Source organism: Osmerus eperlanus, chromosome 25 (genome assembly GCF_963692335.1).
Source record: "Osmerus eperlanus chromosome 25, fOsmEpe2.1, whole genome shotgun sequence".
Classification (NCBI taxonomy): domain Eukaryota; kingdom Metazoa; phylum Chordata; class Actinopteri; order Osmeriformes; family Osmeridae; genus Osmerus; species Osmerus eperlanus.
Genome location: NC_085042.1, coordinates 1,580,018 through 1,596,279, shown reverse-complemented (window position 1 = coordinate 1,596,279; position 16,262 = coordinate 1,580,018). Strand labels below are relative to the sequence as shown.

The 16,262-nt window shown below is 46.9% G+C and overlaps 1 protein-coding gene across 1 annotated transcript; it reads right to left on the bottom strand.

The window, feature by feature from the left end:
• Positions 1-432: 432 nt before the first annotated feature.
• Positions 433-15,509, bottom strand: LOC134011819 (hypermethylated in cancer 2 protein-like). The gene is made up of 2 exons (XM_062451280.1): positions 15,326-15,509; positions 433-2,822 (listed from the first exon to the last, which is right to left on the bottom strand). The coding sequence occupies exon 2, from the start codon at positions 2,751-2,753 to the stop codon at positions 966-968; it is 1,788 nt and encodes a 595-aa protein (XP_062307264.1). The 5' UTR covers positions 2,754-2,822; positions 15,326-15,509; the 3' UTR covers positions 433-965.
• Positions 15,510-16,262: the final 753 nt, after the last annotated feature.

Here is a 16,262-nt window from a genome sequence, read left to right as displayed (position 1 = left end):
TCTCCCCTCTCCCCCCGCCCCCCCATCCCTTCCCTCCCCTTCCAAGAAGAAAAATCCCCAAAGCTTCCAGTTGAAACATTCACAGAAAAGTAATTTGACTGGACCTCGTACCAGGGGGGGGGGGGGGGGGGGGGGGGCATCTCCTTGCCCCCAGGTAACTGCCCCCTGGGGGGGGGGGGGGGTGAATCCCCAGATGGTCTGCCCCCTCTCTCTTCCCCACAGCCACAACCGGGGGAGGGGAGCATTATATCTTGAATAATCAGAATCATCCGATCCCACCCTCCACCCACCAGAAACCCCCTTCACGCGTCAGATAAAGCACAGAGAGGGTCACCACCCCACTCCCCCCACCCATCACCCCCCCTCCCTTACAGCCCACATGCACCCCACCCCCCTCCCTTTCCCCTGTCCCATCCCCACTGTTACATGGAGCTAAAGCTGATTGGTTACAACACAACCATATGTTCAGGTTCAGATTATTGCATGTGGTGAGGTGCTGTTGGGACAGCGGCTGGGCCCGGTACCAGATGTCTGGGCTTGCTGGGCCTGAGAGGACTGGACAATCTGAGAAACCAGAGCTGGGGCCACTAAAAACTCCAAGCAGCAATCCCAGACTGAAGACGGTGTGTACGTGTGTGTGTGTGTGTGTGGGTGGCTAGAGGTAATAACAGTGATCAGGTGGGCCAGAGAGAGAGGTGTGTGTGAGTGTGCGTGCACACGTGTGTCACACCAAGACAACACCCTGATCGCCATACGTGACAGCACACACTCAGCCCAGAGAAATGCAGTCCTGGAAACAAGTGTGTTAAAAAGGTTATGTGTGCATATATAAATGTGTGAATGTGTGCGTGTTTCTTTGCTTTTTGAGGCGGGACAAAACCGGGGAGAGCTAGCTCCTTCTCTCCCCCCCCCCCCCCCCCCCCCCCCGGTTTGGGTTCCCAGGGTTCTTTGGCTTGTTGGTTCCCCTAGGAGGGCGAAGTGTGCATTCTGAGGTGGCTGATGAGGTTTCTCTGCTGGGTGAACTTGCCCCCGCACAGCTGGCACTCGTAGGGCTTCTCGCCCGAGTGCACGCGCATGTGCTCGGTGAGCCGGTACTGGCGGGTGAATCTCATGCCGCACTCCTCGCAGGCGAAGGGCTTGAGGCCCAGGTGGCTGCGCATGTGCCGCGTCATGGTGCCGCGCTGGGTGAACATCTTTCCACAGATGTTGCAGGGGAATGGCCGTGTGAGCCAGTGGCTCTTCTCATGCTGGCGGAGGGTGGCCGGGTCCTTGTAGCTCTTGCTGCACACCGTGCACTTGAAGGGCCGCGGCTCGCAGCCTCCGAAGGCGGATGCCGGTGCGGCGGGTGCAGCCGAGAGGTCTTCGGCCTCCTCCTCCTCCTCCTCCTCCTCTTTGACGAAGGCACCGGCCTCCTCTTTGATGTAGAGCTCATCCTCGGTGTGGGACTCCACGTGGGCGTTGAGCTGCTCTGAGCTGGGGAAGCCCTTCCCGCAGGGGATGCACACATAGAGGTTGTCCCCGAATGCTGGCTCGAAGCCCTCCTGGCGGTAGACGTAGTTAGCTCTGCGGTTGCCGCCTCTTCCTCCTTTCCCTCCTCCTCGACCTGTTTCGCCGCTCTCCCCATCGCTCTGCCCGCTCTCGTCGCTATGCTCCTGGCCGTTCTCCCTCCCCTCCTCCTCTTCCTCCTCCTTGCACTGGAAGGACTGGTCTGAGATAAAGCTGCTGCTGCTGCCTCCTCCTCCTGCTCCTCCACTGGAGTAGCGGCCATCTTTGGGCCCCACGATGACCCCGTTTGCCAGGGGCCTGTGTCTTTCCTCTGCCTTCAGGCCAGACACCTCCCTCTTGGGCCACTCCTTCTTCCGGGCAACCTGGCGGGAGCTCTTGCGGGGCTGCGGTCCGGGGGGCTGGGGGGGGCCGTCTCCGGGTGCCCTGGGGGTGGGGGTGAGCTCCATGGGCTCAGGGCCCGAGGCGTCCAGGCCGGTAAGGAGGGTGGAGGAGTCGTCCAGAGAGGCACTGTTGGTGGTGGACACTGAGGCAGATTGGGGAGACTCCTGGCAGCTGTGTGGGCTGAGGGCGTCGCCGCTGCCCCCCCCCCCAGAGGCGGGGCTCTTCTTGGACAAGTCCAGCCCCAGGTCTGGCTCCCCGCCACTGCTGAGGTTCCCGTTGCTGCTGCCGTTGTTCCCCCCGGTGCTGCCATTGTTCCCAGCAAACGTCTCGTCGTCCGAGAGCTTGTCCCGGACTCCGTCGTCGGGCTGCGTCTGGTCGGTGTCGGATGGGGTGGCGGAGTAGTGGTTGAGGGGACCTGCGGTGGCCCGGCGCTGGTTGATGTTGCGTATTCTCCCAAGGGCTCCCTGGGAGGAGGGTTTCCCAGCGAGGGGCTTCCCCCCACCGCGTTTCAGCTTCTTCCTGCAGAGAGCGGCGAGGTCGTGAAGCTGGAGGTAGCTTGCGGCCGTCAGCAGGGCGCTGTAGCTCTGCTCGCTGCCCGGCTCGGTGGAGGAGGACAGCAGCTTGCCCGTGTAGATGAAGTCCAGAACCTGCCGGAACACAGACGGATTGACCATCTCCGTGTCCAGGTTGATGAGGTTGTCGTGGAGGACCAGGGACTTGAAGTAGATGCTGCTGGCCGCCAGGATGTTCTTGTGGGCGCGGAACAGCGCGTTCTCCACCACGATAATGACATCACACAGGAAGCCCTTCGCCCTCTGTTGGTTCAGTTGCAGCAGCAGTTGTTTGGCATGATTTGGCAGCTCCATTTCCACCTACCTTCCTTCCTTTATACCTTTCCTTCCTTCTCTCTCTTCCTACACGATCACCACCTGAAGCTGAAGAACAGAAGACAAATAGAAAAGGGGAGGGCGTTAGTGCTTTGAAACCAGGGACACAACAACAACAAAATGGCAGTATATGACTATTAAAAGTTATTCTACATGGATGGTACTTCCAGAGTCAAGAACCATAAATAACAAAGGGGGCCAGATGGCTGAGCGGTTAAGGAGTCGGGCTGTTAATCAGAAGGTTGCCGGTTCGATTCCCGGCCGTGAAAAATGATGTTGTGTCCTTGGGAAAGCTCGAAGCCTCGGGTAGAATGTCCCTGTACTTACTGTAAGTCGCTCTGGATAAGAGCGTCTGATAAATGACTAAATGTAAATGTAACAAAGAACACAGATACCAGATGAGCTGGCCAAGTGTACCCTGGTCTCACAGGAAGAAACAATACTACCCTAGTACCCTGGTCTTACCAGGAATAACAAAAATGCCCCAGTACCCTGGTCGCACAAGGAATAATAATACTTGCAAATGTGATAGGCTCTTGGAGTAACCAAAACAGGGAAGACCACTCTTACAAATTAGTACATTTCTAAATGGCCACAGCATGCCACAGGAAATCACATGGCAAAATCCTCCAAACAGCCACTGTGGTCTTTCCTTCCCTCCCCTCCTTTTAAGACAAACTGCCACATGACATGCAACAGCTCATATTCTGAACCGTACACCATGCCACTGTTCAGGCACAATGGCAAAAGGGGTGGAGGGGAAGAAAGGCTCAAATGGACACTGAGTTACCTCCTCTACTGTGACTCTCTCCCCCCCCCCCCACCACACACACAGCCCCCTGCCCCCATCCACACACAGCCCCAAAGCTAAACTCTAGTTTCAGTGATATGGCATGTGTGGGGGTGTGGCCCACACCCAGATCCATTAGGTCATGGTAAAGTCAGCCTACCCCATTGTTTGTGGGTGGGGGGGTCAGGGGAACAGCAGGGCCAGGGGGAAGGATTAGGTGTCACCTGAGCAGGTAGATCTAAGCAGGAGCTGGGCCAGGGAGAGGAGGAAGAAGAGGGGGAGGGGAGGGTGTGGCTGGGTAAGAGAGATAGCCAGGCAGACAAGAAAGTTTGCTTAAATGCCAGAGGCTACCTAACTACCAGGGCCGGAATCTCTGTCTGTGGCTTGATTATCTCCACCCTGTATTTGGCGGGTGTATTCATCAGGACCCAATGATGTGCGGTGTCAATTGTGAAGATGTTTGGATGAGCGGTTCATGAGAAATAATTGGTGGCCAAGCAGCGAAGCAGCGAAGCAGCGAAGCTGCGGAGCCACTTAAGTGTTTTTACCTTATTATTATTACACATCTTCTTCTGCCATTGGAGTCTATGACAGCCCCTAGAACCGTATGGTAAAAAGTTGTGAAATTTGGCACACTCATTAAGGACAGTCCCGTATTTATTTTCAGCAAGTTTAATGTCTCCCATTAGAGCACGCTAGCGCCACCAATAGGTCAAAGTTGGACGTGTTTACACGCGTAACATTTGAACCGTATGGACGATTTTCAAATATGAGGTACCGTTGGATTCCCTGGATCAAGACGAGTTCAACACACACTATGTATTCAATTTCCCGTTATATGGATTTTCTGCCATTTTGAATTTTAAGGAAAAACTTTTTTTCGCTACTCCTCATACAATTCTTGTCCAATCTTCCCCAGAATTGGCACATATCATCATCAGAGCAACCCTCAATCAAATTATCAAAGGGTTTTTTATTTTACAGCCAATCAAAATCGTCAACAAAGCAAACAAACTGGAAGTTGGGTAATATCTCAGCAACTATTTGAGAAATCAACACCAAACTTGTGATGTTGACTTGGAACCCTCTTCTGAGGATGTCCAAACAATTCGGTGTCATGTGACCACTGGGAGTGGCTGCAGGAAGCAAAAATGTGTTTTGGCCAATAACTGTTGATTTGTTTGCCTTTATTAAGTGATTCATTTGTCTTAGGATATCTTGGGAGATCAAGTGTGTGACACATGAAAACGTGTGATACCAGACGATTCGATGCAGCCGTCATTTTTTTTCTGTTTTTTAAAACCGTTTGCTCGGTACAGCCAATCATATCCGACCCGCCAAACAGGAAGTTGGGTCGTATCTCAGCAAATCTTTGATGTATTCACACCAAACTTGCTGCATGTACTGGGAACCCTCTTCTGAAGATGTCTAAAATATTTTCTTGGACATTTGACCTGCTTGGCCACCTCATTGCTGCTTGCAGCTATATTTATAAAGGTGTTCGCTGCCATGCTGAGCTGCACTAAGTAGTCAAACGGGTACTGCACTAGTGGACTACAGGCAAAAACTAGTTACAAATACTGTCAAGCACTTGGGTGAACTTGTTTTGATCTCACCCACAGCAGTGACCCAATGGATCCGAGTGGCAACAGTGTGACAAACCAAGTGCACTATTATGACTTACATATAACTGGGGCCGTATTCACAAAACATTTTATCTTACCACTAAGAGTTCTCCTAAATAGCAGTAAAAGTTCTTAGCTAAGAGTTTCCTCCTAAAACATTCACAAAACTGCTGAGACCAACTTTTACTAAGGAATGGGGAGAAATCTTTAGCTAGTCAGGTGACTCAGGGGAGTCAGGTGGCTGAGCGGTTAGTGAAACGGGCTAGTAATCTGAAGGTTGCCAGTTCGATTCCCGGCTGTGAAAAATGATGTTGTGTCCTTGGGCAAGGCACCTCACCCTGCTTGCCTCGGGGGAATGTCCCTGTACTTACTGTAAGTCGCTCTGGATAAGAGCGTCTGCTAAATGACTAATGTAAATGTAGCTAAGACAAAGGGCGGGGCTGACGTTGTTGCTATGGAATGTAAACAAGCTTACAACTATGCCCACAGTGATTAAAAAATTAAAAGTTTTTAAAATAAATGTTTTGCCATATTCAAATAAAGATGTTCAATACTAATTTGTTGTGTCACAAATTAAACAAGTATAGGTTTAGCTAATTTTCAGTCTCTTACATGTGCATCTCGTAAACAAATAGCGAATATGCATAAAGGCAGCTGTATGAATTGTCGATGTGGGGACTGCAGAGGGCATATTGTTTGATGCAATGTTATGTGTTCTACTGACATCCGGATGGCTGAGATATACCTAGTTCGTCTGCGCTGCATAGCTGCATTTTCCCTGTGGCCAAGTAGCGTAGACTTGTCAACCTTGATCTCCGGTGTTACTGGGTTGTTTCTAGTGTTGTCACGATACAAAAATTTACTATTGATACCAATACCAAATTTAGCATCACGATACTCAATACCAAAACGATACTTTAAACTGAAACTATACTGATTCGATACCTAATAGATCACAAACAGAAAGTCCACAATGGTTGATAAAATGTTCTAATTAACATCCAAAATGACAATGATTCTAGCTACCAACAGGCCATTTCCACTTAAACGTTACTCCAGCAACCCAACTTTTTTTGCCAGGGGAATTATGTTAACTATATGCTATGTTCGATAAATAGGTGGAGTCAGGTGGCTGAGCGGTTAAGGAATCGGGCTAGTCATTTGGCCGTGCCAAATGACGTTGTGTCCTTGGGCAAGGCACTTCACCCTACTTGCCTCGGGGGGAATGTCCCTGTACTTGCTGTAAGTCGCTCTGGATAAGAGCGTCTACTAAATGACTAAATGTAAATTTACGAGTGTGACTTTTTTTTAAACGGACGTTCTGTCTGAGCCACTTTAGATGTTATGCTATTAACACCTATACCATTTAGCTAGTGCCCACAAATAACTTTAGCTCAATATATTTGTCGTTTTGGAACTCATGTTTTCTAATAATGCTTGCTTTCTAATAATGATGCTATTTACGATACAGTAGGATAGGCGTCGTTTTTTTCCTGTGACTGCATCACTTTTCAGTGACTGCATCCCTGTTAACTCTACTACAATCATAATACCCGACGATACCTTTTTTCAAAGCTCATTATCACAAAATATTTCTCAAATGTTAACGTTCCAAGGCGGATTGCCAGCAACAGACATTTTTGGATTGTTTGTGATTTGATCTTAGTGACTTAGGAGTCCTCTCGACTACCCCTAACATTTCACAGATTTAGGAGCTGGTTTTAGAGCTAAAATGCTTTGTGGAATACTCTTAGAGTAAAAAATGAGGAGTCCTAAAACTAGCGCTGACATGCCCATTTGTTTTTTTAGGAGTTTCTCCTAAATCGGCGAGGGAGGAGCTACTTTTAGCCTTAAGATGTTTTGTGAATATGGCCCCTGATCTCTGTAACTGGTACGCGACAAGAACACACACTATACACAGCATACTACACACTGGACACTACACAAGTAGGCTACTTCTAATTCTAACAGACACAGGGGCCAAACACTAGTCAATAGTCAAGACGCATTTCAGTCCAGTTAGTTTACTACAAGAGTAGATGTAGCATAGTGTGTGTAGAACTTCAAAGGAGGGTTAGAACTAGCATAGTGTGCATAATGAGCTACCAGAGCAGGCTACTACTAGTCTATTAGATATAGCCTCCTCAGACACCAGGAGCATGTTCAAGCAGGATTGTGAACTCCGACAGCCTGACCCCAAACTAGCCAGAGGTCACTTGAACACAGTTTGAGTATAGCAGAGTTGAGGATAGCAGAGTACAGCAGAGCTGAATATAGCAGAGTATAGCAGAGCTGAGTATAGCAGAGTATAGCCGAGCTGAGTATAGCCGAGCTGAGTATAGCAGAGCTGAGTATAGCAGAGCTGAGTATAGCAGAGCTGAGTATAGCAGAGCTGAGTATAGCAGAGCTGAGTATAGCAGAGCATAGCAAAACTGAGTTTAGCAGTGTATAGTAAAGTTAAGTATAGCAGAGCACAGCAGAATACAGAATAGCACACAGCAACACTAGATCCATTACATGGAGGAAGAACAAAGTATAGCAGAGTATAGCAGAGCCTATAGTGTTAGCAGATTACTGTAAGATGTAATGCAGAGTGCAGCTTGGGTCATAGTGAAAACAAACCATTCGAACCTAGCAAACTGCTAACACAGATTAACTGCTATTTATGTAACATGGCAGATCCAGATCCAGTCTGAAGTAGAACAACAACTGCACACCACAACAACTACCATGTAATAATAAAACCACTTAACATATACTATTACTCTAGTTTTAAAGAGCCTTTACAGGCGCCAAAAGATAGACAATTACCAAAGACATGCTGATAAGGACAGCGTTGACCTGATAGCGAGTTGCAATAGTGATGACATGCCAAGCATGTTTCTCAACATAGCACAGTAATAACAACATGGTAGCATGCTACATGGTGATGGGTGTGAATATCTTGGAACATGAGTAGCACTATGCACATTTACAGAGGTATATGCCAGGTAGCTAGTGTAATCTGAATATCAGACAGCTCAGGGGTTTAGTGTTGCAGTCTGCTTCACAAGTTCTAGGTTATCTAGCTGTTGTGAAGTCTGGTGTAACACTTAACACTGGTGTGGACAGGGCAGTCATCTCGTGGTTCACGTCATCTGCTGTCTTCTCTCCACGGACACACATCTCCAGAGAGAGAGAAGAGGGGGGGGGAGGGGGGAGAGAGAGCACAAGAGGGGGAGCGAGAGAGAGAAAGGGAGAGAGAAAAGAGGGGGAGTGGGAGAGAAAGAAAAGAGGGGGCCAGTGAGAGAGGGGGGGGAAGGAGAGCCAGAGAGAGGAAGGGAATAAAACAGAAGCAAAGAGAGTGGGCCCTGCTGTGATGCCAGCCAGGAAACCATACATCAACCAGGTCTCCCTCACTGTTGTACACACACACACACACATCCGCAGGCTTCATGATGGGATACAATAGGCTTTTCCAGCAGGCCAGTAAAAGGGGGCAGGGCTCAGAGAAGAGAAGCCAGCTCAGGAGAAAAAAAAAAAAGAGCGCTTTCTCCCCCTCCCCATCCCCCTCCTCCTATCATCCCTCTCTCCTACCCCCATTGCCCACCCAAGCGCCCGCCCTCTCTCACTGGCCCCTCCAGGATTCCAGGGAGATGCTAATGGATTATGGCTGATCTATATGCAGCCTTGGTGGGACACGTGTAGCCACAGCTCCCTGGTGCTGGAAAAAGGGAGAAATCAGCACAGGAAAGAGACCATTAGGGCTTCACAGAGAAGGAGACACCAATAGGCCTGTAGCAAAGGAGAGAGACCAGCAGGCAGTGTCTAAATGGACCTTTAGGCTAACCTGCCAAGGAGGCTGGTAGAAAATATACCGGTCAGATTTTCTACCAGCCAAAAGCAATAAATTGCTTCTTTGATTTACAATATCAATTTGTTAATATTACTATTGTGTATTGTCTCATATGTGATTCTCAATCAATATTGCAGTAGTATGTGCAGTATTAAAGGTAGTAACATTAACTATGCAGAAATATATTTGCTGGGGCATGGCTGCATATGATTCAGCTGCTCTGATGACTAAATATTTTGTGTGGTTTGATGACTAACACAATTACATACTATACACAACACACTCAGTACAGCAGATCTAGAAGACTCAATGACAGCAAATCATCAGCTTTCTCCAGATCACATAGGAAAAACAGCTCGCTCTGTTGGTGGGTTGGTCAACCAAATGATGTGGGCGTAGCTTTTTAGAGTTTGTGCTTGTTTTCTGCCGGCTAGAATGGCGACTGGTCTCAATTTACTTGCCAAAAACTAAATGTACCTGCATTTGGCAACTGAGGAGTGTTACTTTTGAAACCTGCCAGCAAGTCTTTACAGGGAGGGATATACGTTTATTTTTTACTAAATGCATGTATATAGGCCTACCTAGGACCAACCTCACTAGAACAGACCTAAACCGAAACAGGCCTACCTACCCAGGACAGGCCTAGCTAGCCAGGATAGGCCTAGCCAGCCAGGATAGGCCTAGCCAAGGCATAGATATGGTTTGAACATTGGGGGGGTTGAAGTAACATAACATAATAATATTCAAACATCGTTGCCATTTGAATATTGGGGGCTTACCTCCCCCCCATAAACCACGTCCTTGGGCTTCGTTACCCAGGAGAGACCTGGCTACCCAGGACAGGCCTAGTTACCCAGGCCAGGCCTAGTTACCCAGGCCAGGCCTAGCTACACAGGACAGGCCTGCTAACCCAGTCATCTATCCCTGATGTGGCAGACTACAAGCAGTGGGTGAAGAGGTGAGCTTCTATTCATGAAGGCCAGAGATAATTACTTAGAGAAAATTACTTAGAGAAAAAGCTGACATTCTTAGACCAAATATGGCTCCACATACCACCCAGTCTGCCCCAACCAGATCAGGGAGGGAGAGGCTGGAGGCTGTTCCAGATCAGCATGGAGGTTAGGGGTAGTTCCAGCCAATGAGATAGGTCGGACAGATGCTGTCCGACGGAGGGAGGCTAGAGGCTGTCCCAGCCAATGAGAGAGGAGGCTGAAGGCTGTCCCAGCTCAGTGAGGCTTGCTAGAGGCTGTCTCAGCCCAGCCCAGCGAAGGAGGAGGCTGTACCAGTGAGAGAAACTAACTAGAGGCTGTCCCAGCCCAGTGAGGCTAGCTAGAGGCTGTACCAGTGTGAGAGACTAGCTATTAGGAGTCACAACATACACTGACATTCCCAATGTAGCAGTAGGGCATCTGTATCCTACCCATACCCAGTAATACTCATACCCAACACTAAACACGCCAGACACTACACACACCCTAAAACTCAGACTGTAATGAAGACAATGACTCTTCTGACACAGAAAAGGGGTATTATCTTTAGCAGTCACATTACCGGGCTTGCTCAGTGTCCACAAAATGGGTCCCTGCAGGCCTGACCAACCATCAGTCTACTTATATGATTGACATTTCATCAACATATTTTCTGTTCCCTTCTTCAGGGAGCTGATCTGATACTAGGAGTGCTTCGATCACCTGAAGCAGTATCGGCCGATACTGAAGTACCTATCACAGTTTTTTTATTTTATTTTTATTCTTACAGCCCCTTAGTATTAGTTAGACCTTGTACCGTTAGTAGTTAGTATAGTTAGACTAGTACAACATGATTCAAGATTTATGATCCCTATATGTTGAATGTATGCACTTTCCTGACAAAGTAAATTCCTTGTCTGTGCAAACTTTGAAGGTGATTAAGGGGTCTATTTGAAGCCTTCTATTTATCATGTAGGATTATCTATTTAACTATTCTTAACAACAATGTATATTAAGTATAACAATGAAGAGATGATAAAATATCATGAATTAACAACTGTTTATTTAGTGGCAGGAAACATGTTTAACATATTCCACTCTCTTTCTTATAGATACTTTTTAGAGACGCAACATAAACCATAGCAGCCTATGCTGGGTTATTGATAACCGCTTATAAATAAACAAATGTAACTATCCTGACGAATAATAAATTACGAAAACAGAATAAAAAGTCTTTATACATTTTAACTTTAGACTATAAAATCTGCAACATAAAAGGCCATAGTCAAAATATTGTTTCACATATTTTTCTTTAGGTAGGAGATAAAGGACCATTGGCAATAAAGTGCACAGCAAAAAAAGAAAAGAAAATGGCTCTTTTGATCGGCCTTTATAGTGAGTACCGATCTGAGTATTTAAAATGATTATCGGACGATAATAATCGGCGACCAATCGTTCAGAGCACCCTTATCTGATACCAAGTCATATGCCCTTTTCTCCAAAGACTAGACGTCTCTCGTCCAAACACTTTCATCCAAAGCGACAAACAATGCATATAAAAAGTATTGCAGAAAATCAAGGATTAGAACTGTAGCTTGACGGTTACAGTAAAAGAACAGTCTTCAGCAGCCAACAGGGTGTGTGTGTATGATGTAAACAAAGGACATTTGGGAAAAGCTCTGGGATGGGTGGGCTGGGGGAGAGGGGAAACAGGGCCAGAGGTGAGCCAAAGTCCAGTGGCGCAACGGCCAATAAGGAGCTGTAGAGATGTGCTGACTACCTAGAATGCTATCATGGCAGTAGGAATAACCATTGCTAACCGCAGTTTATATTTGATCAATGTTACAGCCTGAGATGCCATGTATAGGTGTGAGAGACACAAGAGAGAGAGACGAGAGAGACAGAGAGACAGAGAGACAGAGAGACAGAGAGACAGAGAGACAGAGAGACAGAGAGACAGAGAGAGAGAGGGGCAATGCAAAGCTGGTCTAAAATTCTAACACACAGCAACGAGGATCCAGTCATCAAACCATTCTACACACCTAGGCCTACGCTCTCCTACAGAAATCCTACACATCCCTGCCTGCCCACACATTGTTGTCATCAATGCGGCTCCAGTTTCCCTTCAACATCAATACATGACAACCATCACCAGTTTGTATGTAGGTCAAAGATTTCTTCCCATAACAAGCATCTTCTATATACACGAGCTCCACATTGTAACACAGAACAACGTGATTTGCTACAGCTCGTATTGAGTTATCCTTACTTGCTGCCCTTATCCCTATGGACCACTCCTGTACCATTGGTCAAGCTTTGCAGATTTGCAGATAGATGCTTGTAATGGCTGGTCAGACAGTCAGTCTAGACCCTGTTAACTTTTTTTAATGCATCTTGGGCATTCGGATCACAGTGGACATTGCTAAATACAACGACCACCACGGCGCATTCTGATCAACGTATTTAGTAATGTTTTTTTGCTGACCTGCCTCCTAGTGGCTCTGAAACATCCATGTTGACATAAAGAACGCAGTGGAGTATGTGAACAAAGCTGCTTGCATAGCTTTCGCGTATGTACCTACACGTACGAAACTGGAGTATACCGAGGCCTTTATGCATACCGATGCATCTCTAGCCAGGACGCAAGAGGAAAAGCCACTGCTTTTTAACATTCCTCCTTCCCTGCCCTGCCCTCTTTTGCAAGTCGCAAATTACTTTGTATTAGCCAATTTCTAAAAGTTGGAAGAGCCTTTACAAGTTCTTTTAAACCTTTTTTTCACTTTTTTTTGTTTTGCTTTTTGTAGAAAACTGTTTCCTCAACTAGCCTGTGTGAAACAAGCCTGGCACTTGTCAGTACTTGCTCTAGTGGAAGTGACGTAGGCAGTGACAAAATCAGAACACAAGTGGACAGCGGGACACCTTGGAGACGCACGATTCACACAGATGTGAATGGCGGTGTGTCCTGGCTGTCTACTTTTGTGTTAGAATCACCAAAATGTGTTTTAAAACCAAGTGTAAACAGGGCCTAAGGACTGATCTCGCTCTACAGAATCAGATAGAATAAATTGGTGTGAGCAGGTGCAGTGACCCCGGTGTTTAAGTGTTGGAGGGGGGGGGGGCTACATAACTTACAGCTCCCCTGCTGCAGCTTGGGGGAGACCCCTCCAATTAGGGGGCATCTGGAAGCAAGCAGGTCAGCCTTGTTTAACACCAACAGGGAGAAGGCCACCACAAACAGAGGCCTGCCCCCCCACCGAGTGAAGGAATGAAAAGAGCCGTGAACGTCTCAGTTTGTGTGTGTGAGAAGGGGGGGGCCAGTCGCCCCATAACCCAGATGTGCCACCTCCTCTTGTTCAAAGAAGAGCCCCGCTCCTTTCCTCTCCATTCCTGTCCCACACGCAGTATGCAGGCTGGACTGTGTTGTCCTAGCTGTCCTGGTCTGTCTAAGGCAGCCATTACTGTACAAGACAAACCCTACGTCCCCCACCCCTCCTCCCTCCATTGGTGTGTGTGGTTTTCCCCCAGTCCTCTCGACCCCCTCCATGGGTGTGTATTGTATCCCACCCCTGTACTCTCTCCCCCCTCCATGGGTGTGTCTGGTATCCCAAACCTGAGCGGTGTCTGCAGAATCAGAACAGGTTCCTCTCAGACTAACTGATGTTACACAGACACCCAGCTAACCTCCCTCTGATCAACACACTACAGCAATGCAGTCCGTCTACAGGAGTCAAAATAGACCTTATAACACCAGAGACTGAGATATGAGGCTTGAATAACTGTTTCTGTTAAGAGCTTCATGGACGCAGTGAAAAAACGCCAATCAGGATTTTCAAACAGATTTGTTTGATATAACAAAGATAGGGTAGACCCATTTACCATGCAGAATGATTATGACTGTAACCTAAACTGGAAAATAATCTAATAATTCCTGTTAAATACGATAAACATTTACAAACAGAAATGCTGCCTAGAGAACACCCAGACTAAGGTAGCTTACGATGAAGACGAGAGCTTTACCCAGAATTCACATAACTGACATTCCAGGCCCATGTTATCTCCGCGCCCCTTGGTACTTAAAGAAACTGGTCACCTGAACAGACAGGCCGGGTTCGCCCCTGAACACACCCTACAACCACCCTACCTCAACCCAGCAGCTTAGAGCAGGATATGACAGGGTTAAACTGCAATGTATCCTTGCAGATTAAAACAAAACACATTTTTTATCAAATATGAAAATAAGCCTTGCATTACTTAAAAAAACGTAAACGTAAAGACAGAGTTAAATAGACACTGTTGTAGTTTCTGATTAGGCCCTTTACAACTTAATCGATGTGGCGCAGGCTGTGAACCTGGTTACACAGGAACATCCTAGCACCACAGGCTAGGTACTAGCTAGGCTGTTTACCGTGCACCGTATAGCGACATATCGTAGCCTACACAAACTTCATATAATGTACAATTTTCCAATAACACGGACGCAGATATGACGAGAAGCGTCCGTTACAAACATCGACGGGATATCCCCAAACGACTGGCTAAGACATGTAAACAATGACCCATCTAGATGGTAAACTGGCATTATTGCAGCCAAGTCGTCTAAACAATGAGTTCGACTCAAAGTAATGAAGACTTTACATTTAGCCTAAATCACGCCACAATTTTTACTCGTGTCGAATTCTGATGCAATCAAGAATCCAATAGCACTACCTGCATCAATTAGCTAATTCCATTCAAGAATTTCAAAGTCAATTTGGATTTTGGTCTTCAACATAGGCTTTATTCCATTCAATAAGTCTTGCGCCGTGTAGGCCTATGTCGACGAAATTATTGAACGTAAAAAAGAAAAGAAAAAAGTCAATCGCTATGGGGAGAAATGGTGTCGACATGCTGCTAGTAGCCTACTGGTTACGATAGCTCCTTTCTTCCAGTTCAGTCTATACTAAGCCTTGCCAGCTTACTTTGCCCAGGATTCGTTCGCAAATCGACCCCGTTTTCGGAGGCAGAACACATGGGCAAAATACATCGATGTAAACAATGCAGTGTTTATAAAGGCGGAATTTGAATAAGCCTACAGTACGACTTAGTGTTTAAGGTGTGCATGCAGACAGATCGCCAGCGTATTTCTTGCCAAGCAAGCTGGTAAAGGCAACACAGGCACCAGCCCACACAGGCGAAACCCCTTTTTGTTGGCACGCGATGGACAGCAAGCGCAACAACCAAAATCCTTGTGATTTTTCCGTCGATGACAAATAAATCCTAAACAAACCGACAATTCTCTTGGACCCTGACATAGTACCACGTACAGAAGAATGATAGAAATGCAAACTTGGTACCTTATTACATCGGTAGGAGCGTTCTCAATTTTCCATCCTCTTGCTCACCTCACAGCCTTCGGGACGCCATGTTGCAAGCTTGTGACGTTAAGCGTCCTCACCCCTGACCCAAATCTGAATAGAAGCCAACGCGATGAGCCAACCAAGAGCGGAGGAGAGGAAGAAAACATGGGCTCTTTCCTCCCCAGTGTAACATGAGGGTATACGGACTGATCGATTTATCACCAGTGAGACCCCTTGCCAATTCGGCGTAAAAACAGTCATTCCCATTTTCAGAATATAGGATTTAGTGATCAATAAACCTGCGCTCACGATCACAATACATAATAGACCATATCTGCCCCTCACAACTCTCACGTGTAGCCTATATGTTCGTCGAAACTTTAACAATGAATTTAATGGAATATATGCCTATAACACGCATGTTATTCTGTGATGTGATATTTGTGATAGGCTACCTTAATTACAGGGACGGTCCAAAGTATTTGGTGTCAATTAGATTGACAGTTTTATCACGTACTTTATTGATTTGAGACAATAATGAACACTCTCATTCGATTTTTGTCAATTGTCTAAAATATGCAAACGCCAGGGGATGTTCTCCTACCTACGGCTTTAGTGGGTCACACCAGTATTCCAGCCCCGATAGGCCTACCATTTGTCTTAGATAGTTAATTAAGTTTTCGAACCTACATTTTCTGATATAAAATAATTAGATCTACTGTATGTTATAGTAGGCTAGGCTGTCCCAGGTAGGCTCCTATAGGCATATGGCGTCATGACATGACTAGACCATAGACTTATATAGGCCCTACAGTAGACACAGCGAGCCTGCTCTTTAAAGGGGTCATATACAGATTTTATAGGGTATTTCACACTGTTCCTTAAGGTCTCCGAATAGGGTATGTAACATTGGTTGGGCTGAAAATGGCCTGGG

What these genes read in the sequence shown, in the direction of transcription:
- LOC134011819 (XM_062451280.1), bottom strand. Translation starts at nt 2,753, where the DNA reads ATGGAGCTGCCAAATCATGCCAAACAACTGCTGCTGCAACTGAACCAA.